The sequence below is a fragment of the Calypte anna genome, chromosome 5 (assembly GCF_003957555.1).
Source record: "Calypte anna isolate BGI_N300 chromosome 5, bCalAnn1_v1.p, whole genome shotgun sequence".
Lineage (NCBI taxonomy): Eukaryota > Metazoa > Chordata > Aves > Apodiformes > Trochilidae > Calypte > Calypte anna.
Genome location: NC_044250.1, coordinates 14,648,148 through 14,672,762, shown reverse-complemented (window position 1 = coordinate 14,672,762; position 24,615 = coordinate 14,648,148). Strand labels below are relative to the sequence as shown.

General features: G+C 42.3%; 1 protein-coding gene across 1 annotated transcript in view; it reads left to right on the top strand.

The window, feature by feature from the left end:
- Positions 1–24,615, top strand: part of LOC103530464 (low-density lipoprotein receptor-related protein 5) — a 140,361-nt gene that overhangs the window by 94,951 nt on the left and 20,795 nt on the right. Inside the window, 9 exon segments of the mRNA XM_030451247.1 lie at positions 5,477–5,693; positions 8,009–8,106; positions 8,108–8,299; positions 10,271–10,497; positions 10,753–10,937; positions 14,454–14,777; positions 16,821–17,023; positions 18,579–18,790; positions 20,697–20,887. Coding sequence (XP_030307107.1) covers positions 5,477–5,693; positions 8,009–8,106; positions 8,108–8,299; positions 10,271–10,497; positions 10,753–10,937; positions 14,454–14,777; positions 16,821–17,023; positions 18,579–18,790; positions 20,697–20,887 — 1,849 coding nt within the window.

Sequence of the window (24,615 nt, the reverse complement as noted above, 5' to 3'; positions counted from 1 at the left end):
CTGGTGTGAGAGCAGCCCTGAGGAAAAGGACTTGAGGGGTGCTGGGGGATGAGAAACTCAGCATGAGCTGTCAGTGTACACCTGCAGCCCAGAAGGCAAATCACATCCTGGGCTGCATCAAGAGTAGCCTGGCCAGCAGGTCAAGGGAGGTGTTTCTGCTCCTCTGCTCTGCTCTCATGAGACCCCACCTGGAGTCCTGCATCCAGTTCTGGAGCCCCTTGTACAGGAGGGACATGGATGTGCTGGAATGTGTCCAGACAAGGGCCATGAGGATGCTCAGAGGGCTGGAGCAGCTCTGCTGTGAAGACAGAGTTGGGGTTGTTCAGTCTGCAGAGGAGAAGGCTCCGAGGAGACCTCATTGAGGCCTTCCAGTGTCTGAAGGGGCTACAAGAAAGCTGGGGAGGGAGTTTTTAGGATGTCAGGGAGAGATAGGACATGGGGGGATGGATTCAAACTGGAGGAGGGAGATTTAGATTGGAAGTTAGGAAGAAGTTCTTCCCCATGAGGGTGGTGAGACCCTGGCACAGGTTGCCCAGAGAGGTGGTGGAAGCCCCATCCATCCCTGGAAGTTTTTAAGGCCAGCTGGATGGGGCTCTGAGCAACCTGATCTGGTGGGAGGTGTCCTGCTCATGGCAGGGGGGTGGAACTGCGTGAGCTTAAAGGTCCCTTTCAATCTGGAAAATTAACCAATAGCAATTGGGGATTATCCCTTCTCTAATACTATTTTACTTTCTTTGTAATTTTAGGAATACAAATTTATGTAAGTCAATGAGCCAGTCCTTATTCCGTATCTTAACAATCCTGTGTATCTCAAGAGTGAGACAAACCTAATTCTCATATGGTAAATAAACCCAGTACTTCAGAAATGCAGATGGTACACTAGCCTTGTGCCCTGAAGGAATCGTGGTAACTCTTTTCCCTGAAATTGAGTACTGATGGTAGTTCCAGCTTTCCCAGGTTTCTGTGGAGAGAGTTCAGCAGTGACACAGTGACACAAATGGAGACTAAAAGTCTCCTAAATCTCCCTCACATCCCCAAAATACTCCCTTACAGTGGTCTTTTTGTTTTAACTGATGCAAGTTAAATTCATGTTGCTTGAGTTTTCAATGCGATAAAAGGGTGAGATTAGCCACTTTCAGTCTTGTCTTAGCCACGTTCAGTCTTGGAGCACGCGGCAGCGCAGAGCAGAGAGCGGGCAGCTCGCTTTCAGAGGGCAGGCAGGGAGCAACTACTAGCTACATACATCATGGTCCACCGGATGCGGCCAAAAACCTTAGTGAAAAAGAATGTGGGGACTCAGACGGAGCTCCCAAGCAGGCATGCAGCAGTGCAGGTCTCTGGCTGCAGTGAATGCCTGTGCCTGGCACTGGTATCAAAGGGAACCAGTGACAGCGCATGTGTGCGGTGTGAGCAAGTAAATGATCTCCTCAGGCAGGTGGTTAAACTGACAGAGGAGGTGGAGAGACTGAGAACCATTAGAGAATGTGAGAGGGAAATAGACTGGTGGAATCACACCCTGAGGCAGGGGCAGATGGGAGAGGTTGAGGAAGTGATGGATCCCCCCCCCCCTCCTGTCACCAGACAGAAGGAGAGGGCTTAAGAGATATGAATGAATGGAAGGAGGTCCGGCCTCAGAAGGGCACGAAAAAATCCTCCCAACCCCCTCCACCCTCCCAATTGCCCTTGAAGAATAGGTATGAGGCCTTGGAAATTCAGGGACAGGAAAACGTAGTTACAGAGGTAGACTTACCCAGCGAACCACCTAGGACTCGTCAGTCACCCCGTGTCCTTAGGACTTCTTCAATCAAGAAGGAAAGGAGAGTAGTGGTGGTGGGTGACTCCCTTCTGAGGGGGACAGAAGGGCCCATCTGTTGACCGGACCCATCCCACAGGGAGGTCTGTTGCCTCCCTGGGGCTCGGATTAGAGATGTTAAAAGGAAACTCCCTAATCTTGTGGGTTCCTCTGATTACTATCCACTGCTGATTTTTCAGGTTGGCAGTGATGAAATTATCACAAGAAATGTAAGGGCAATGAAGAGTGACTTCAGGGCCCTGGGACGGCTAGTTAGGAGGTCTGGAGCGCAAGTAGTGTTTGCCTCCATCCCTCCTGTAAGAATGGGTGGGGAGGTATATAGGAAGAGCTTACAGGTCAATGAGTGGCTAAGAGACTGGTGCCAAAGACAGGGTTTTGGTTTTTTCGATCATGGGATGCTATATGAGACACCTGGCCTGGTGATGGCAGGTGGGATGCACCTGTCGCAGAGGGGGAAGAGGCTTTTGGGGCAGGACTTAGCAGGGCTCATTGAGAGAGCTTTAAACTAGATGTGAAGGGGGAAGGGGAGAAAACTGGGTCTGTTAGGGACAAACACAAGAAGAACGAACCGGGGCCCGAAGGCAGGTGGTCTAGGGAGGATTTAGTCCCACCAGTGTGCTCTGTTTGTTTCCTGAAATGTCTGTATGCTAATGCACGCAGCATGGGGAATAAGCAAGAAGAGTTAGAGGTCAGTGTATGGTCTAAGGGTTATAATCTGGTAGCGATAACAGAGACATGGTGGGATAGGTCACATGACTGGAATGTGGCCATGGATGGCTATGTGCTTTTTCGGAAAGATAGGGCGGGGAAGCGAGGTGGTGGAGTTGCTCTTTATGTGAGAGAGCAACTAGAATGTGTTGAGTTTTGTGCAGGGGCTGATGAGGGGCAAGTTGAAAGTCTGTGGGTAAGAATTAAGGGGAAGGCTGGTGTGGGTGATACAGTTGTGGGGGTCTACTACAGACCTCCTGATCAAGGCGAAGAGGTTGATGAGGCCTTCTACAGGCAGCTGAAAGCAGCCTCACAACTTCAGTCCCTAGTCCTCATGGGGATTTTAACTACCCCGATATCTGCTGGTTGACTCACACAGCCAGCCTTTCACAGTCTAGGAGGTTCCTCCAGTGCATTGATGATAACTTCTTAATGCAGATGGTGGACAAGCCGACTAGAAGAGGAGCGCTGCTGGATCTTATACTAACCAACAAGGAGGGCCTTGTCGAAGAAGTGGTGGTCAATGGCAGCCTTGGCTGCAGTGATCATGAGATGGTAGAGTTCAGGATCCTGTGTGGAAGGAACAGAATACCCAGTAGGACCAAACCCTGGACTTCCACAGGGCAAACTTTGGCCTCCTCAATCAACTGTTAAGAGAAATCCCATGGGACAGGGTGTTAGAAGATAAAGGGGCTCAAGATAGCTGGTCAATATTCAAGGACCACTATTTGCAAGCACAGGATCAGAGCGTCCCTATGGTTAGGAAATCTAGTAAGGGAGCTAGGAGACCAGCATGGTTAAAAAAGGAACTGCTGGGAAAACTTAAGTGGAAAAGGAAAATCTACAGATCATGGAAGGGGGGACTGGTCACTTGGGAGGAATTAGGGACTGCTGTCAGAGGATGTTAGGGAGGCATTAGGAAAGCTAAGGCCTCCTTGGAACTTAACCTTGCAGTCAGATGTTAAAGGATAATAGAAAGGGCTTTTTCAAATACATAGCTAGAAAACTAACTAGAGGCAATATGGCCCACTAGGGATGAGCTGGGAGCCTGGTGACAGAGGATATAAAAGAGGCAGAGGTGCTGAACGCCTTCTTTGCCTCTGTCTTTACTCCTGCAGGGTTTCCGCATGAGCCCCAGATTCATTTAGCCCAGAAGTAGTCAAGATAGATGAGGAGTTTAGACATGTAGATGAGGATTGGGTTTAGGGAATCAGCTGAGTAATCTGGACATCCATAAGACGATGGGTCCAGATGGAATGCATCAAGGGTGCTGAGGGAAGCTGGCGGAGGTCATTGCTAGGCCACTCTCCATCATCTTCAGTAAGTCATGGTAACAGGAGAGCGTGCTGAGGACTGGGAGATAGCAAATGTCACTCCAGTCTACAAGAAGGGCAAGAAGGAAGGACCGGTAACTATAGACCGGTCAGCCTCACCTCCATCCCTGGAAAGGTGATGGAACAACTTGTTCTTGTCACTATCTCCAGGCATATCAAGGACATGGGGTCATCAAGAGCAGTCAGCATGGTTTTATCAAGGGTAAATCATGTTGACTAACCTCATAGCCTTCTATGAGGAAATTACTAGGTGGATAGATGATGGAAGAGTGGTAGATGTGGTTTATCTTGATTTCAGTAAAGCATTTGACACCGTCTCTCACAGCATCCTTGTAGATAAGTTGATCAAGTATGGTTTGGTGATCAGGTAGTGAGGTGGATCAGGAACTGGTTGAAAGGAAGAGTCAGAGAGTTGTAGTCAATGGGCAGAATCTGGTTGGAGGTGTGTGACTAGTGGAGTCCCTCAGGGATCGGTACTGGGACCGTGTGGTTCAGTATCTTCATCAACGACTTGGATGAGGTATAGAATGTACCCTCAGCAAGTTTGCTGATGACACTAAGCTGGGAGGAGTGGCTGACACACCAGAAGGCTGTGCTGCCATTCAGAGAGACTTAGACAGGCTGGAGAGTTGGGCAGAGAGAAACTGATGAAATTCAACAAGGGGAAGTGTAGAGTTTTGCATTGGGGAAGAACAACACGATGGCCCAGTTATAGGTGGGGGCTGACCTGCTGGAGAGCAGTGTAGGTGAAAGAGACCTGGGGGTCCTGGTAGACAAGAGATGACCATGAGCCAGCAATGTGCCCTTGTGGCCAAGAAGGCCAATGGCATCCTGGGGTGCATTAGAAAGGGTGTGGTTAGTAGGTCAAGAGAGGTTCTCCTCCCCCTCTATTCTGCATTGGTGAGGCCGCACCTGGAGTATTGTTGTCCAGTTCTGGGCCCCTCAGTTCAGGAAGGACAGGGAAGTGCTTGAAAGAGTCCAGCGCAGAGCTACTAAGATGATGAAGGGAGTGGAACATCTCCCTTATGAGGAAAGGCTGAGGGAGCTGGGTCTCTTTAGTTTGGAGAAAAGGAGACTGAGGGGTGACCTCATCAATGTTTTCAAATATGTAAGGGGTGAGTGTCAGGGAGATGGAGTTAGGCTTTTCTCAGTGGTGACCAGTGATAGGACAAGGGGTAATGGGTGTAAATTGGAGCACAGGAGGTTCAAGTTGAATATCCAGAAAATTTTTTTCCTGTAAGGGTGACAGAGCCCTGGAACAGGCTGCCCAGGGGGGTCGTGGAGTCTCCTTCACTGGAGACATTCAAAACCCGCCTGGACACGTTCCTATGTGATGTACTCTAGGTGGCCCTGCTCTGGCAGGGGGGTTGGACTAGATGATCTTTCGAGGTCCCTTCCAACCCCAAGGATTCTATGATTCTATGATTCTATGATTGTCGTTCTAATATATTTCTCTCTCAACAAACCTAGAGGTGTGTTTTTTTGAAAGAAGCATGCTGTGAATTTCAGGATGTCCTGCATAAAAGTAGAGCAGTTGTCAAAATTTGATTGATACTGCCATTTTAATTCTGCCCACATTAGAGAAGGTTATTTTTTCTTTTTTTTCTCATGCATCTCATAGGTCATAAATGTTGATGGAACAATGAGAAAAACCCTCGTAGAAGATAAACTTCCACATATATTTGGGTTCACACTGCTAGGAGATTACATCTACTGGACTGACTGGCAGAGACGAAGCATTGAAAGAGTACACAAGATAAAGGCTAGCAGAGACATCATCATTGATCAGCTACCAGACTTAATGGGCCTTAAAGCAACAAGTGTTACCAAAGTGTTTGGTAAGTATCAGCAATCCAAGGATGGATCTCCAGTAGTTTTTAGATATGCTTTCATTAAGCAACTGTTGATGGCTTTGCAATGAGAATGACTGTAGTCTCATGTGTTTGAATCATTTTCATGCACAGCTGCACATATTGTTTTGTAATTCTGGAAAACACAGTGCTACAGAAGAACTATGGGCATCCAGTTGCTATTAACTCTTGTGTCTTCTGCATCTTCCACTACACTCCCTGAATTTTTTGTGAGGAGAATTCTATTCCTGCTTCAAATCCATAGGAGTGATTACTTATGGTGCTCACAGAATTGCTCCATTTTCTGTTGCTCTTCCAGGACAAAGTCCCAGTGATGTTTAGTTAGCAAAATGCTTATTACTATAATTACAATCTGTCACGGTTTAACACTGGCCCGGCAATTAAACCGAATAACAGACGCTCTCTTTAATCTCTCTCTCCCCTCGATGAAGAAAGGAGAGAGAAAAAGGGAGAGAGACTTATGAGTTGGAAACTAAACTACACAACTTTAATGAACAGTAATGGTAAATAGGGAAAAATTACTAAATATATACAAATATACAGGAAAATGGAAACCACATCCTCCCCCTCTCCCCCAATAACTCTCACGTCACACTGAGGCTGCAGGGCAGCCCTGGAAAGTCCAGGCTGGACGTTCTGGAGTCCGGCAGCAGTCGGGAAACCGGAGGCAGGACACACAGATATGGGCTGGCACGGATCAGGACCACAGGCAGATGAACAGACAGGATCCTTCCAGGAATGCCGGGTGAAGGAAGGGGAAGCAGGAAAAGATCTGGCTCGGCCCACGTGATGCCTCAAATTTATACTGAGTGTGGGAGTATGGGATGGAATACTCTGTTTGGTCAATTCTGGCATCTATCTGTCCGTTCCTCCCTAAAGGAGGGCTCAGGTTGGGGCCTCTGTGTCCTCCTGGACGGTAAAATGTTTTCTTCAGAGCTGAGTGTCCCTTGGCTCTGCATACCAGTCTCTAGCAGTAACTATAAACATCAAGTGTTATCAATCCTAGGAACAGACACTGAGAAACTTGCTGTTAGTTTCAGCAAGTGCAGCTACTTACAAGGGACTTAGCTAAAAGCAAAAGTACAGAAACAGAAAACCACCTTTATCCTGGCCCAAACCAGGACACTATTTACTATATTGACTATATTGGGTGGTATAGGCAGAGTTAGCAGCCATTACATTGCCTCAAAGCATGTGGCACTTAATATAATCTTTAACACCTAAATTGTACTCAGTCTTAGCATGAGAACAGCAGTTGGAGCTCCATTTTTTTCCACTGCATCTGCTGAAAGGTGCATCCATTGTGTTTAGGTCCTCAGAGGACTATGTCACAGGAACCTCCTGGTTTCAGTAGTAACTCAAGAGAGGTGCATGCTCACCACAGATATGTCTTCTACCTGGAACACTGGAGCCTGAGCATAGCAGTGGACATTTTAGCTCTTAAAATTACTGAAAATAGCTGCAACAGGATGACAAAGTAGGTTGTCACATTCCACCCTGCAGTACATGGTTTGTCAGCCTTTCGGGAAGCTTATCTTGAAGGATGATCAAGTCCTCAAGCTGCAAGTTATGGCATCAGTCTAAATATATATGCTCTAAAAGGGGAAAATTCAAAGAAGCCTGTTTGAGACTGATTTTGGAGATCCTATTTGTAATAACAGTCTTTAGATATTTAATCTTTGGTTCCAGCAGACAGAGAAAGGCACTCATTTATCTCTTGGTCCATACTTTTCTTGCCACATTCCCTCCCCATCTATTCATGATTGTTCACATGAAAAATAAATGTGATTTTGTGGTAATCTTTTTAGAACTCTTTCGCCCTAATGAATCTTCTCATCTTTATATTAAACAGCTGTGAAAGAACTTCAGTTATCCAACTCTTTTCTCGCCATTTTTTATCAATGAGCATTTTTAAAACTGGTGGTTTCAAACAGATACAAAGATGGGGGACTTGGCCAAAAATGAGCAAGCTGAATATGTATGTAATTACCTACCTTCAATAAAGGAATTTAATCTTTGGGGAAACCAGAAGGCTATGTTTTGGAGCAGTTATTTGTTCTATATGAGGGATGGGACCAGATTCCTTATCCTTGCATAGAAGAAAAGAAACTGAGTTGAATATTGGATATTTTTTTAGAATTCCCTGTTGATAGCCCATACTGTATCTTGGTTTTTAAAAATTATAATTACACTGCTTTGCAGCTCAGTCTCCTCCCTCTCTTCTTTCCCCCCTACCTCCACAATGCACCAATATCTGTTTTGTTTTGTTTTGTTTTTTTAAGGAACTAATTCATGTGCAGAGAGCAATGGAGGCTGCAGCCATCTGTGTTTCTTTACACCCCAGGAGACCAGGTGTGCCTGTCCCATTGGCCTTGAGCTGTTTGAGTGACATGAAGACTTGCATCATTCCTGAAGCTTTCTTAGTTTTCACAAGCAGAGCAGCAATTCATAGGATTTCCCTTGAAACCAATAATAATGATGTTGCTATTCCTCTTACTGGAGTCAAGGAAGCATCTGCTCTGGATTTTGATGTCTCTGATAACAGAATCTATTGGACTGATGTTAGTTTGAAGGTATTACTGACATGTGAATTCCCTGAATATAAAGCTACAGAGCAATTACTTTGATCTAACAAAAGTCTCTGTTACATGATCTCTCCTGCAGTTGCTATTGTTGTCATTGAATTGCATCCAAGGAGGCTCTTGGAGATGAAGACAGTTTCATTGTTGAATGCACAGTTGGGTGACAGGCATCTTCCTGCTTCAAATAAAAATCCAGAGTGGTGTCTGCTCATACAAAATGCCCAAGTCTTGGGTTCTGCATGTGTTCCATATATGTATCTATTGTAGAAAAGCTGTTTTCAGCTGTATGTCACATAACAGAGTAATTAAAACATTGAGCTTGGCAACCACCTGAACTTTCTATTCTCATCCAATTTTTACTTGAAAAATTATCATACACAGTATTAACATTTGGCAAGTGAACTTTGGTTTTGTTGTTGTTAGTCTATGGCTCCAGCTTGGCACAGAAAAGAAGTTTGTGCAGTTCTCTCTACACTGTTTTATGCCCTCCCATGCCCCAATAACCTGACACATCTTTGTGACATGTTTGATTCCCATTGAGGTGTACGCTACAAGTGTGTGTTCATCAGTGTTGCTTTGATTTTGGAAGTGAATGAAATAATGGTATAAAATGACAGATTCACTTCACTGTGACTACATTCTCCTGTTTAGCCTCTTAATAGGTTTTCCAAAAGCAATCAAACTTCCTTGCCAGTGTGCCTAAGCTGTCACAGGGCAAAGCTCACTTTAGTTGACTGCAATGCACATGCAGTTTTCATACTTTCTTTCTCTGTGAAGGCTGGTGAGGGTTGTGCTTCATTCAGTGTTAACAGTGTTACTTGTGGTGTGCACACCTTTCCTACAGGAAACCATGCCAATGTAATGAGTGTACTGCACAGTTACTAAATAAATCTCAGCCAAGCATGTGGAGAGCTAGAGGTATGGTTGTGTAGTGGAAAATACATTACTTCAAATGCATCAGTGCACAGATCCCAGTATCACTCTATGCAGAACTGGAAAGTCTTTTACTTGTTTGTGGCCTCCTGACTTATCCAGCATAATGCATCTGTATCAGAGGATTTTTTGGCACTTTTGGGTTGTCATTCCATTGTCCTCCCACCTCCTTCAGCTCAGCAGCAGGTAGTGTAACTTCAGGATCCAAAGTCATCTCCCCTTCATTTTGCAACTACCACTTCCCTGATCTTCTGCCTCTGTTTGTGAAAATGAAGACTTGTGGGTTATACCTGTAAAAATACACCACAAGTTTTCTGGTTCTGACATGTCTCTTTAAAAAGAGAAATTGTCTCTTACCCTAATAACGTTAATTTATCTAATTATTGAGAAATCAATAGCTGAAATATTAGGAGCCAAGTAGAATGATTGCTTAATGTTGACGGCAAGGGTTGGTCACTCTACATTGCTGCTGGAAGTTACCAATTATTTAACTCAGGCATGTGTCAGTGCTCCTTATTAGGAGGTGGATTATTTCCATGTACACAGTTCTTGCTCCATGACTTGTTTTGATAAGCGTGCATAACTAAAATGTAGATGGGATCAGAGCAAGCTTGCTCCAGGTGACTGATCATAAGAAACAATTTAATTCAGACCTATCTGAATTGAGATGTGTTTCTGGGACTTAAATTATGACAGTGAATTAATTTAAAAAACCCCAACTTTGTGTGTGCAAACAGAAGAGAGGGAGAAGAGGCAAGGAGAATTCTGCATACAGAGTGCTTTCTGAAAATCATATCCTTTTAAGCTGTCTTGGCCTGGTCATCAGAAACCACTAGTGTTCTGAAAATTCAAGTGTTTTGAACTAGTGAATTGCTATATCTTTTTGTCAACAGAAATTTATTTTTAAAAATGTAACATTGAAATTTTCACCTAATGTTTCTTTATATGCTAAACTTTGTAATCATTATTCCTTTTTATTTCAGTGGGGTATCCATAAGCACTTAATGTTTTTACACAATTGTTTTCCAGACTATAAGCCGAGCTTTCATGAATGGGAGCTCTGTTGAACACGTGATTGAGTTTGGGCTAGATTATCCTGAGGGAATGGCTGTAGATTGGATGGGAAAGAACCTCTACTGGGCAGATACTGGAACCAATCGCATTGAAGTAGCCCGCCTGGATGGACAGTATCGACAGGTTCTGGTGTGGAAGGACTTGGACAACCCAAGGTCTCTGGCTCTTGATCCTACCAAAGGGTAAGGGACAGTGTTGCTCAAAGGTTTGTGTGTATATTCTTGTACATGACAACGTTAATTGGCCATTTATATAGCTCTATGTCCTCAGGGTCTTTGAAAAGACAGTAAATGCTGCACAATTAAGAATTCAGAATTTAAGAATTAAACTGAACGAAAAATTGAACTGAAATTAAAAGAAATTTAGAAAAACTAAACATGGAGCTAAACACACCCTTACCCAGCTGATATATTGTTTTTTTCCACTTCTCATTGCAGATACATGTACTGGACTGAATGGGGAGGTAAACCTAGGATTGTTCGAGCATATATGGATGGAACAAACAGCATCACTTTGGTGGATAAAGTGGGTCGTGCCAATGACCTTACTATTGATTACGTGGACCAAAGGCTATATTGGACTGATTTAGACACAAGCATGATTGAGTCATCAAATATGCTAGGTAATCTAGTCTTGTATTACACCAGCCAGTACAGAAATATGCACTGATCATAGGCTAAACAATACAATAATACAAAACTGGAATAATATCGTTCATATTAAATCTCTGTGTTTGTTTTCTTATGAGAGGAAATGGAGACTTAAGTGTTTAAGGAGATAAAAAAAGATGGAGATAGACCACTTGTTGAATAAGGAGTTGGCTTGATGGTCATACACAAAGAGCTGTGACTACCAGCTCCATGCCCAAATCAGTGATGAGTGGCATTCTTCTAGGGTCAGTATTGGGACTGGCACTGATTAATATCCTTACTGGTGACATGGAAAATGGGATTCAGTGCATACTCAGCAAATTTGCCAACAGTTCCAAGCTGTGTGGTGAGGCTGACATGCTGAAGGAAAAGGATGCCATCTAGAGGGACCTTGATAGGCTTGAGAAGTGGGCCCATGCCAACTGCATTAAGTTCACCAAGGCCAAATGCAGGGTCCTGCAAATGGTTCAAGGCAATCTCAAGCACAAATACAGGCTGGGTGGAGAATGGGTTGAGAATAGTCCTGAGGGATGATGGAATTTAAGGGAATGTCGGTTGATGAAAAACTGAACATGAACCAGCAATATGCTCTTGCAGCATAGATAGCAAACTGCATCTTGGGCTGCACTGAAAGAAACATGACCAGCTGGTCAAGGTAGGTAATTCTCCCCCTCTAATCTGATCTCTTGAGACCCCATCTGGAGTACTGTGTCCAGTTCTAGAGCCCCCAACATAAAGAGGAGCAAGTCCAGAGAAGGGCCACAAAGATAGTTATAGGACTGGAGGATCTCTCCTATGAAAACAGGCTGAGAGACTTGGGGTTGCTCAGCCTGGAGAAGGGAAGGCTCCAGGGACATTTTGTAGCAGTCTTCCAGAACTAGAAGAGAGCCTATAAAAAAGCTGGGAGGGACTTCCAAAAGGGCTTGTAGTGATTGGATGAGGGGTAATGGTTTTAAGCTGAAAGAAGTTAGATTTGGGTTAACTATGAGGAAGAAATTCTTTCCTGTGAGGGTGCTGAGACACCCATGTTGCCCAGGGAACTTGTGGCTGCCTCTGTCTGGAAGTGTCCAAGGCCAGGCTGGATGGATCTTTGAGCAACCTGATCTAGTGGGAGATGTCCCTGCCCATGCAGGGGAGTTGGAACTGGATGATCTTAAATGTCCCTTCCAGCCCAAACCATTCTATGATTCTGTGATTTATAATGATGGTGAGATATGGTTTAATTTCTCTGTAATTTTCTTCCTGTGTTTGATTTATCAAAGCGGAGATGAGCTCTGCGTTTCTCAAAGTCAGAACAATTTATAGATTCACTGTAAACCACCCCTGACCTTCCAGTCTGGAGACTAATTTTCTGTTTCGAGCTTCAGAGTAGTTGTTATTAGTTCAAAACCAAAATACTGCTTGCATTTAGTGCATTCTGAAAGATCTTGTATACAACTTTCCACGTTTTCATATCCTCCACTGGAATTTTATTCATACCTACAAGGTTTGTGCTAAGATTTACTAAAATTTCACATTGCTGTTGATAAATAACTAGATAAAAGGAGTTTTATTTTTGCAGCTGACATAAAGCTTTTGTATATTCCATATGTTTTGGAAATATTAAATGGTTTTCAAGGTTTTAACTGGAGCATATATTAATTCCTTTTTTTAAAAACAGAGTTTAGAGAAGTTCCCAAATGCCATGCAGTGAATCAGTGATAGAATCAGAAATGGAGTCCAAAAGTTCCTTACACGACAGGCAGGACATCACTGTTCCATTTCCAAGAAGTCTTTGTGAGATAGGAATTGATGTTTCTGGGACTCCAATGTAAAAAAAAACAAAGCTTATGAGCAGAACACACAGTATTTAAGCAAATTAATTCAGGACTGCTGTAGCAGTGCCCCAATTGATGACATATATGATTTCCTTGCAACTTTTTTATGTATGAAAATTAAGCATTTCAGTGAAAAAATCTACTAAGTTCAGTAAACAGAGAAAGCAAAGCAATTTTGGATTCTGAAGCCGTCACTGATCTTACGTTTCTTGTATTTATTGCTTTAGGAATGGATGTTACTGTTTAGATATTGCAGTATAGATTGTTTCTTTATCTAGAGTTGCCTTTTTCCATCCAGAATGCATGATCTGTTAAAGCTCTCACTAATTTTCTGCATTATACTCTGAGAAACAAAATAGCTGGAAGCAAGCTTGAACTAGAAATTGATTGTGGCATTGAGAAGAAACACAATATTGAAGTCATCTGTGGTAAATGAATATGGTTCTAAATCTGAATCTATTGTTCACATTTATTTATGGTAAGAAAGTAGAAAGATGAGCATTGGAGCAATGTTTTATTAGTATTTTTGGTTGTCAGATTTTAAAGACTTGGGCAGACTTGTAACAACTGTTTAAGGAAATGTTTTTAGACTTGGCCTACATTGTGCAGTGCCAGTCTTCTTGCCAAGAGATCTGAAGGAGTGTTGCTCTTACTGGCTTACCCTACCACTAGTAAAAAAACACTATTAAGTGGATGAATGAATACTGTCCCACCTTAATCTTGGGCATTATAAACATTATCCATCAGGAGAAAAGCACTCTTTGGGGAGATTTCCTTCCATCTACTATCAAAATTCAATTAGACCCCTTACCTTGTTCCTTTAGAAGAGCCTATCCACTGAATTCATCACTGTTTCTGATTTTTTCATTCTTCACTCAGTCTTGCCCAAGTGGGAGAGAGCATGATGCAAAGTAGGCCATGAGTAGAAAAATTGGGTGTCATGTAGAATCTGGCATTGGACTATTGAGACAGGAGATGATGCTGATGAAAGCTGCATCTTCATTTGATATAAAGTAGCAGAGATTCATTGAGATTTATTCTTGAAAATGTTTAGGAAGGTGATTTACAGTAAGACAGTGGTGCATCTCTGGTCGAGGCCATCTAATGCTCTAGAAGGTGTTAAATCTGTTGTGGACTGTTGCTGACTGAGCCACTAGGTGGGTGTACCAAATGGATTCCTAATGTCTTAGAGTAGCTGGATGTTAAATTGCACTGCAAAAGATTTTTTCCTTTAATGAAACACTGTAGTTCATCACAGCAGGTCCTGTGTGAATCTCAATTTTATTAATTTTATTGTATGCTTTTGCTTTCATGCCTATTAATTGGACTTTTTATTGACCTATAAGTGATTCATAGATCTGATACTATTCTTAAATATGTTTTCAGTATCTTTGGGTTGATAAGACTGAAGCATAGAGCAATATTTATTTTAACTACAATAAACTGGCACAGTTGCTCTATAGACAAGAGGTACAGGGGAAAAGTTTTTGAATGCAAGTGTTTTGGTTACCTATTGAGCAGATATTGCTTAATAATGAATCTCATGATGCTGATTTGGGAATGAGGTGTTATTTTAAAAAGAGAAGAAAACTGCTTTTTCTTGGTGACAGTCACTCTTGTCATTTCATGGCTTGGGAATTGTCCTTTAGTTGATTACCCTTATTTTTGCAGGGCAAGAACGAGAAATCATAGCAGATGACCTACCTCATCCATTTGGATTAACCCAGTATAGTGACTATATCTACTGGACAGATTGGAATCTTCACAGCATAGAAAGAGCAGACAAAACCAGTGGGAAGAACAGGACACTTATTCAGGGCCATCTGGATTTTGTGATGGATATATTGGTCTTCCATTCTTCACGTCAGGACGGCTTGAATGATTGTGTACAAAATAATGGCCATTGTGGTCACTTGTGCCTTGCCATACCAAATGGATTTAGGTGTGGCTGTGCTGCTCATTATACATTGGATCCCAACAGCAGAAACTGTAGCTGTAAGCATTTTTGTTTGCTACTATTCCTCAGTGTTTGTGATTCCTGGGTTCTTGTCATCCCTTTCAGTATAGAAGAGGAATGAATATCACAATTCTGATTCAAAGGTTTCAGCATTAAGGTTATCTTTATAGATGAGAATGGAACATGGGGATTTCTGTCAATTTGTGTGACCTGAAATAATCCTGAAGATCTGTGTTTCAGAAATAACAGAACTGTTCAGAAATACAGAACTGGTATTTCTTGTTTTACTAAAGGTGCTTTCTGGGTGACTGAAGCTTTACCATTGTGTAGGTAGCTGGAATCAAAATTCTAAAAAAAAAAAATCTGTTTATCCAAAGTGTTTCATAAACTCAGAAAAAGTAACATCCAGTGAAACAGCCTCCTGTATAGCCTGGGCTACTCGAACATGCACTTGACATTCACATTTGGTTTTGCCTGCCAGTACATTGCTTGTCCAACAAGAATTTAGGTTTCTAGTAAGTGTAGCATATGAAAAGAAAATGGAGAATAGAAAACACTGGGAAAAAAATAAACCAATAAAGCTTCAAGCATCCTTGCACAGAAAACTACAGGAAAATTTTAAAAAGATGAAAGGATGGATTTATACAAGATAGGTCCTGCTTGATGAACCTGTTCTCGTTCTATGAGAAGGGGACCTGCTTAGTGATGAGGGAGAAAGGCTGTGGATGTTGTTTACCTGGGCTTTAGTAAAATCTTTGACACTGTTTCCCACAGCATTCTCCTGGAGAAATGGGCTGCTTCTGATTTAGACTCTTTTTTACTCCTCACTGAGTGAAAAAACTCTATGGCCAAGGTCCAAGAGTTGTGGTGAGTGGAGTTAAATCCAGTTGGTGGCCACAAGTCACAAGTGCTCTTCCCAGGGCTCAGTCCTGGGACCACTTCTCTTTAATAATTTTTTTAATGACATGGACAAGGGGATCGAGTGCACTCTGAGTAGGTCTGCAGATGTGTGTGGGAGTGTTGAAGTGCTAGAGGGTAGGATGGCTCTACAGAGGGACCAGGACAGGCTGGGTCGATGGGCTGAGATTCAACAAGGCCAAGTGTCAGGTCCTGCACTTCGGGTCACAACCCCAGGCAATGCTACAGGCTTAGGGAACAGTGCCTGGAAAGTTGCCCAGTAGAGAAAGACCTGGGGATGTTGGTCAAGAGCCAGCTGAGTGTGAGCCAGCAGTGTGCCCAGGTGGCCAAGAAGGCCACCAGCAGCGTGGCCAGCAGGAGAAGGGCAAGGAAGTGGCGGTGCCCCTGTACTCAGCTCTGGTGAGGCTGCATCTCAAATACTGTGTTCAGGTTGGGGCTGAAGGAAGATCTTGAGGTGGTGGGCTCTGTCCAAAGAAGGGCAAGAAAACTGGTGATGGATCTAGACAAGTCTTATGAGGAGCAGCTGAGTTGTTTTTTTTTTAGCCTGGAAAAGAGGAGGCTGAGGGAGGGCCTTATCACTCCTAACAAGTGCCTGAAAGGAGGTTGTAGTGAGGTTGGTTTCAGTCTCTTCCCCCCTTCAGAGTAAGTGATAAAATCAAAGGGAACAGCCTCAAGTTTGTGACAGGAGTCGTTTAGATTGCATATTAGGAAGTATTTCTTCACTGAAAGGGTTGTCAAGCATTGGAACAGGCTGGCCAGGGGAGTGGCTGGGTCACCATCCCAAGATCTGGCACTTAAGGAAGTGGTTTGGTAGTGGACCTGGCAGTGTGCTTGCTGAATGGTTGGACTTGATGATCTTGAAGGTCTTTTCCAACTTCCATGATTCGAAGATGCTATAACAACATGGGAAAACCTTTGACTGTGTATTGTCCACTGTGACTGATGTTACTTACATTCCATATGGGGAGCATTGTTATTTTATAGTATCAAAAGGAGAAACATTTTCAACTTTAAAGCAAAAATCTCCAGTTATTATTTACCTTAATTTTCACTGTGAATAAAATAGTCTGTCTGGGATTTTTTTCTAAATATTGTTTGCCTTCAGTGGATTTTTTACTATGTGAGTTACATTTTCTTATGCTTTCTATTTTGGCTTCTTTCAGCCCCTGCCAGCTTCCTGTTGTTTAGCCAGAAATCTGCAATCAGCCGGATGATACCAGATGATCAGCAAAGCCCAGATATCATCCTGCCTATGCATGGTCTAAGGAATGTCAGGGCTATTGATTACGATCCCTTAGATAAATTGATCTACTGGGTGGATGGACGTCAGAATATTATAAAAAGGGCCAAAGATGATGGCACTCAGGTAAGTATATAGTTTTGTGTCAGTCTTATTGTGTGCTTTATGTTTGACTTACCGTTTCCATCCTTTGCACCAAGGAATTGTCAGTTTGAACTTTGTTCATCAACACTTACCCAAATATATCAAAGATTTTAGGATCTTAATTTTAATTTGTACACAAAGAAGTGAAATAGAATATGGTACATCATATGTATCTGTTACTGTAAGTCTTGAAGTGCAATCTTTAGTTAAGGGTGCACACAGAAGCATGGCATACTCACTGTTTATATTCAGGACAGACAAATTGTATTATAAAATCAATATTGTGCATGTCAGTTGTGTGTTAATATTGTCAACATTGTAAAGCTCTCTCAAAATTGTCTTACTGAGTTGAGAACATTATTCTTTTGCATTATTTATTCATATAACAGTGGAAAGAAGCAAACTGTTCTTTTCAGTAGTGTTATGTGTTAACATAGTTTACCTCTTAGGTCAAGATAAGAGATTCTTTAAAAACTATGGCTTGAATAAGAATATAAAATGAAATAGGGATTTTATGTTTTCCTACTTCTTGGATAGTCAAATCTAAACAATTTGCTATGTTATTGGAAATAGACTGGTCTCTTAATGCATCTAGGGACTCAGAGGTTTTAAAGTTTCCTTTAAAGGAAGAGATGACAATTTTATTTTCTTGCCATTTCTTTTAAGATTGGAAGATGTGGTGGGATGAGAACTTGATGTTGTGCGTGAATTTGGAAGAAGTTTTGTTCTTTCTTTTTGGGATTATGCAAGGTGCTTATTGTTACAGTCTTGCTTCTCTTTGGTTCTTGCTAAGTGCAAACTGCAATGGAGATTCACTTGCTCTCAGTTTTGCTCTACTTCAGGATGTTTTTATATGCTGTAGTGTTCTTCACTTAAGTAAAGTCTATGTTAGTGTTCAACATAGCATTAAAAAATATAATAACATGTTAGTTAGATTGAGAGGGGTTGAAGGTACTGATTCCAGGAACTTGGCAATAATGTCAAGACTTGTAAGGTCAATCATTAAGACATGAGGGGGAAAAGATTATGTTGGGTGTGAGGCAGAGCTGTAAACGTTTGACATGTAAACAAACAAAACCAAGTTTCATTAAAAGATTTTATTTTTAAGAGAAGCCAAGGCTTAAAGAAAATCAAAGTCTACCACATCACAAATACAATAAAGTCAGGAGGCTTTGGCAAGAGATAGAGGTTGGCTGTATATCAGTGACTGTGTATCAGTGCAGGTCTTTCCAGAAGTCTGCCTTGTTTCTTCCATTTTTTCAAAAAAAATTCAAGATTGTTCCATGTGTAAACATTCTTTATTGTTTTCTGTCATCTCCTGATAACTAATTCTATTTATAGGAGTCCTCACAACTGCTTTCTGGGGAGTTTTGAATAGTCTAAGGCATTTTTTTTTCCTTGTGGGTGGTTTTAAGTATTTCTGGACCATCAGGTATGTAAACCATGCTTTCTGTGCAGTTAGAGTTCTTTAATCAGTTATAAGAATCAAGTAGTAAGAATCATTACTGTAAATTGTTCACCATATTGTGTCTTGCAGCCTTTTACTGTCATGAGTACTCCAAACCAAAGCCAGAACCCAGAGAAGCAGCCACATGATCTCAGCATTGATATATACAGTCATACCTTGTACTGGACCTGTGAGGCCACGAATTCAGTCAATGTGCACAGGCTGAATGGGGAATCCATTGGGATGGTGCTGCGAGGGGATCATGACAAGCCCAGAGCCATCGTAGTGAATGCAGAGCGAGGGTGAGATTCCTTTCTGAACCTTCTACAGAGTACTCTTGGGATGGATGTGAGCTGTGTGTGTAATTCTTATGTCACATCTGTGTATTTGAAAAAGGAGAATTTTTGGCCTATGTTTAGGATATAGGATTCTGCTTGTCTGGTTATGGCTTTTGAAGGTATCACGTTCTCTCCTTTGCTGCCTTCTCTGGTGTGCTCACTTAGACATTCACACAGCCATGTGGTGGTTATAGTGAGGAACTAACACAGGAGGTGAAAGCAAAGCAAAATTACCTTATCCTGTTCCCACCACCTAATAGGAAAAACACTGCATTTACAGTTGGGGATCTGACTCGTGAAACAAATGTTTCCAGGGAAAAAAGAAAGGCAATCTTATATGATAAGTATATTTCTGCTAATATAATAGTATAAACTCAAAGCAACAAACAATACTCCTTATGTTCTATACACTTTTAAGTTAGTTCTGCCTTGATGAGTATCTGAAAAACTTCTGAAATTAATTAAAACAGATAAGATGCATTAGAGTGATTTCCCACAGGAAGAAAGTATGTTGTTTTTCTTCAAAGTAACAGCTTTAATTTGGATTCAGCAGACCCCATCTCCACTTCAGGTGGTTAGTGGCTTCATTCTTAGAGATCAAGGATGATTCTTTACTGTTCTCAGATAAACCCATGCTTAACTCCCAGTTTCCTTCTAAATGTCTTACCATGTGCTTGACAGATGCTGAATGACAATAGTTCATAACTGCATGGATACTGTAGTAACTAGACTCTCTCTGGAGTATTTATAGAGTTGGTATTTTATAGACTACTTGACATATTCTGCACAGTTCAAAAGCTGGTGTGTGGAGACAGGAACTAGAGGAAAGATTCTAGTTTTACTGGGACTTGGACATAGTTTCTATTTATAAAAGGTTATCTGCTTTCACCATTAAAATGGGAGTTTGGGTTTGTTGATCTCAGAAACTTTCAACTTTTCTAGTCAGGTTTTCAAATGATATAAAAAGAAGTCTGCTTTTAAATTAAAGAAGGAAAAGATGGAGGAGAGTATGCTGAAAACAGTGACTACCTGGGAGATCTGAATGAGTGATCTGTTTACTGAACTTCTTCTGCCTTAGTTCCATAAATCCTTCCCTCCACCTCTCCTTTGGCTGCACATTCTGATTTCTGCCACTCCTCTTTGTGCCATCACAAGAGGCTGTGAAGCAGTGTAGCCCACTGCAGTAGTTAGCTTGCCATGCCACCACTGAGAAAAAAGTGGACTTTCCCAAGTGTATTTTTCATTCATCATGTGAGTGCACAAGCCCTTGTTTTCCCCATGCAGGGGAAGGGAAGAAACTGCTTCTTTTTACAGCTGAACTGGCTCAGGCAGAAATAAAAAAATCATGGAACTACATCAGTTCCTCAGTTGCTCTTCTTTCTGTGATCTTTGCTTCTCTCAGGTTTGGTAGGAGCTTCTACTTGCTGAGAAGAAAGGCAACGCAGGAGGAGAGTTAACAGTTAACTTTTAACAGTTAACATTTTTTGTCAGAAAGATCTTCTGGGCTTTGATTCACAGATGGGGGGACAGCTTTGCCCTAGAATAGTGGCAGAAGGTCTGTGCTAGTCTCTTACAAGCCCCATCTCCACTGCATGAGCAGTGCTGCCAGCACAGCAGTTTTGAGTCCTGAGGCTTTTTATGGCCTGGTGTATTAAGGACAAATGCTATTAATACTAGGCTCTCTCCTTATGCCAGTTTACCTAATTCTTGGGATTCTGCAACTGTCAGGTGGATCTTTGCAGCTGGGAGCAACACTCACTGCAGTTATCCCCATGTGAACCATTCCCACTTTCAATGCAGAACCTATGTACACAGGTGAGTTGCCTCTCTTCTAAAGCTCTCAGTTAAGTGCTGGTGTCCTTGTTCTCAGGTACATGTACTTCACCAACATGCAGGACCGAGCACCCAAGATTGAGCGTGCAGCCCTTGACGGCACAGAGAGGGAAGTGCTTTTTACAACTGGGTTGATCCGACCAGTGGCACTGGTGATTGACAACAAACTTGGAAAACTTTTCTGGGTGGATGCAGATCTGAAGCGCATTGAAAGCTGTGACTTGTCAGGTATGTAGTATGCAGCTACATTTGGAGTGGAGTGTATGTGTAGGACATCATTCCCTCTTTCATGCTGACCTCTGCAACTTCTGTCTCCACTGTTGCCAGTTGTGTGTAGGCAGTCACAAATGGCAGTTGCTGGTGTCTCCCCATCTTTGGTGCAATTGGAATAAACATTTCTGTAATTGCCACCCTCCAAGAAAGCCATTTGACTTTTGATACATTCTGAAAAACATGTCTTGAAAGATCAGGTTTGAATATGTGTTTCCAATAATGGAGCCTCTAAATTACCTCCTCTGTACCCCCTTTTTTTTTTCCCTTGTGGTTTGAAAAGTTTGCATAACTCTTCCATTTTTCTATCTCTGGAGTTTGCAGCTTAGTAAATTAAGGTAGCTTGAAAAACAAATAGAATGAAGGGCAATGACTTTCTCCTAAGATAGATGACAAGGCAGCTCATCTGGAATACCAGTGTTGCAAAGAGTGGAGAGATGTCAATTTACTGCCATTTGCCCATAATAGTAAAATAAAGCATTACTCCTCATCTAGTAATATTACTACATGGATCTTAGAGGGCACTGGAGAAATGGGCTCACTCATCTGATCAGCAGAGGATGATCAACAGAGGATGCAGTGGCCCTGCTAGCTGACTTGTGATTCATTCTTTCATTATCATTCGTGCATCAAGAAAGTGAAACTCCTAAAGAAAGTACAGAGAGAAGTGAACTAGTGTAAGGGTAGAGAAGCTGAGCTTTTCTAGTAATTGGCATCTGCCCTAAAAAGCTGATTATTCAATTTTACTCTTACTTGCCATGTGGTCACATCCGTTCCCTATGTTGAAGTGATGCAATGAAGTGAAGCAGAAGAAAATTGTTCACTTTTTTACAAAGGTGTTCACTTTTGAGCACCAAAAACTGACTCCAGGTCAGACTGAGATCTCTTTTGCCAGAGAAAAAACTGGAAGCTGGAGCTGGGAAGGTAAAGCAGCTCATCTTTCATCAGTTATCAAGTGGGACAGAGGGTTGCAGTCAAACTGACTGTGAAGCCACAAAATGTCCAATACAGGATAGGAGTCAAAGAACCTACAGATGTTTGTAGGAACAAAGAAGATACGAAGGAGACAAGACTTGACCTGTGAAACAACCCATGTTTGAGAAGAAAAGGTTGGCAGAGTGGGACACACCAATAACAGACCAATAACTAGTGGGACAGGCCAATAACTAATGGGACAGACCAATAACTAGTGCAACTGCTGATAAGAAGGTGGCCCCCATATCACAGGAAGCCATATTACTTAATAAAGCTGTAGAATACAGTGAACTTAGCTATGCCTAGGTGTTCTAATTGTATGTACATAAGCATCCTTTTCTCATTTCTCAGTTTGCAAGTGTACAAGGGTGAGTCACAGCTGGCAGATGGGGGTGGGCAGGGGACAGGTGCTTCTCACTTGTCATGTTACAGGTTGAAAGATGGAGTGTCCTTGCATAGTGCAGCACAAAATACAAAGCAGTCTGTTTATTTTTGGTTTAGATCTGTCTTGAATGAATAAGACCTGACAACAGGATTTACATAAACTGAATGAATAAATCAGGAGCTGCGTAATCACATGCTGGTAGTTGTATCCTGTGGATGCGGCTTCCTTTGTACGCATTCTTTCTTCTCATTACATCAAAGGGCAATTTAAGGATATGTCTGCATACTGGATATGCATTTTTATCCAATTCTTTGGATCTTTTTACAGGGAAAACTGAACTTTCTCTGGTTAGTAGTCAATCAAAGTTTTTAGTGCACATTTTTTGATGGAGTCACAGTTAAAAAAATCAAACCCTATAGGTAAGATAAAAGCAGGGTAAAGCTACAGGACTAAAAGAAAACAATTAACCAGAAGCTATCATGGAGCCATAAAACTATGGTTGTATTTGATGCATCTGAGCTCACTGTGATTTGATTCACTGAGCTGTTGATTTTTTAAATGAGCTGACAGCATATTTTTATTTTAACATAGTTTGCAGTCCCACAGCACAAGTTTAAAAGAAATTTATCAGCCGAAGTTATTCTGGCTCGAATTAATTCCTTCTAAAAGTATTTTCTGAGCAAAACACTTTAAAAATGGGCATATATTAGCATAAGGATTTTAGCATAAACTGAGATTGGTGGAGAAGTTGGACCAAAATTGTATATAACATTGTCCATGCCAATCAGACTCTAGTCTAGACAACCTTTTTCCTTCATAGTCTTGGGGACATGATGTGGTTGTGGAGGTTTCTGAAGCTTTTACTGCCTCCTGATAAATAGCAACCTGCTAAATCATGGAATAACCTCAGATGTTTATGCTTAACTTTCAGAGAGGGATGAAAGAATTATAAACCGTCAGGTTTCTTTACAAGGTTCTTGAATTTTTCAGTTGGAGTTGTTGATTCTTTTTAGACATTCATAAACCATTTTCAAATAACACTGCCACACCAGTCAACTAAAAAGGAGTGGTTTTATATTATTGCTTAAGTAACTGGAAAAGTTATTCAGTGAAAAAAATGCTTTGTTTTCAATTAGACTCTAAATAGAGGAATTGTGTGTCCTTCCAGCCTAATGTTCTTTACACTGATTTTGCCAAGAAGAGTACCTCTCTTATTCTGGCACAATCTGCAGTGGAATGCTCCAGCCCAGGGCAGGGGGGGTTCCTGAACCAGGGGGTCTCAGCTGAGAGAGCTGCAAACATCTGCAGCTCTGGGCAGTGCTGAGTAGATGTGGGTCAGGAGCAACTGAGGCTGAGCTGCACCCCCCACCATATAAAAACAGCCTTTAGGGAATGTCAGCAAATGGGGTGTGGCACAGCAGGAAGGGCACATATCCATGGACTCTCTGAATTCTGCACCCACCAGGACTGATGCAGCTTTCCAGGGGGAGCTGTGGTGGGAACACAGAGCCACCCAGGTGTCACAGCATGGTGTGCCCTGCTCCTGGGAGGTGTGTCCAGGTAGAGGAACTCCTTTGCTTAGTGACAGAGCTCTGGGAGGAGGTGAGGAGGTTAAGGAGTATTGGGGACTGCAAGAGAGAAACAGACTTCTGGTATCGTACCCTGCCTTCTCTGGGACAGGCCCAGTGGTGACACCATGGGCAGCGTTCCCTCCACCTAGCTGAACAAAGGGACTTAAAGAATAGAGGAAAATGGCAACAAGTTCCTGCCTGGTGCAGCAGCTGTGTCTGCTCCATGATTGTCTCACCTCCCCAGGTTCCCTGGTTTGAGGCTCTGCAAGTGGGACAGAGCAATAAGAAGGATGATGGTTCATCTAGCCTGGATTAAATCAGCCAATGTCCTGCATCCCACCTGCCTCCATATAGAAAAAAATACTGGGCATTGTCATAAGAGACTCCCTTCTGCAGGCTGGAACCACTTCTTAGGAAAGTCTGATGCCTCTCTGGGGCCTGGGTATAAGATCTAAAGAGAAAGCTTCATACCCTGGTATGACCCTCAGGTTATTATCCAGTCTAGGAGGTGCCTGGAGAGCATGGAAGATAATTTTCTGAAACAGCTGATGAGGGACCCAATGAAGGAAGGCACCCAAACATCCATTCTTTACTGGACACGGGTGGGAATGTAGTTGTCAAAGATGAAGAAAAGGCTGAGATATTTAACACCTTCTTTACCTCAGTTTTCAACAGAAAGACAGGTTACCCTGAGGACAGATGGCTTCTGGAGCTTATAGAAGGTGACAAGAATCTAAACAGCACCCCTGTAATCC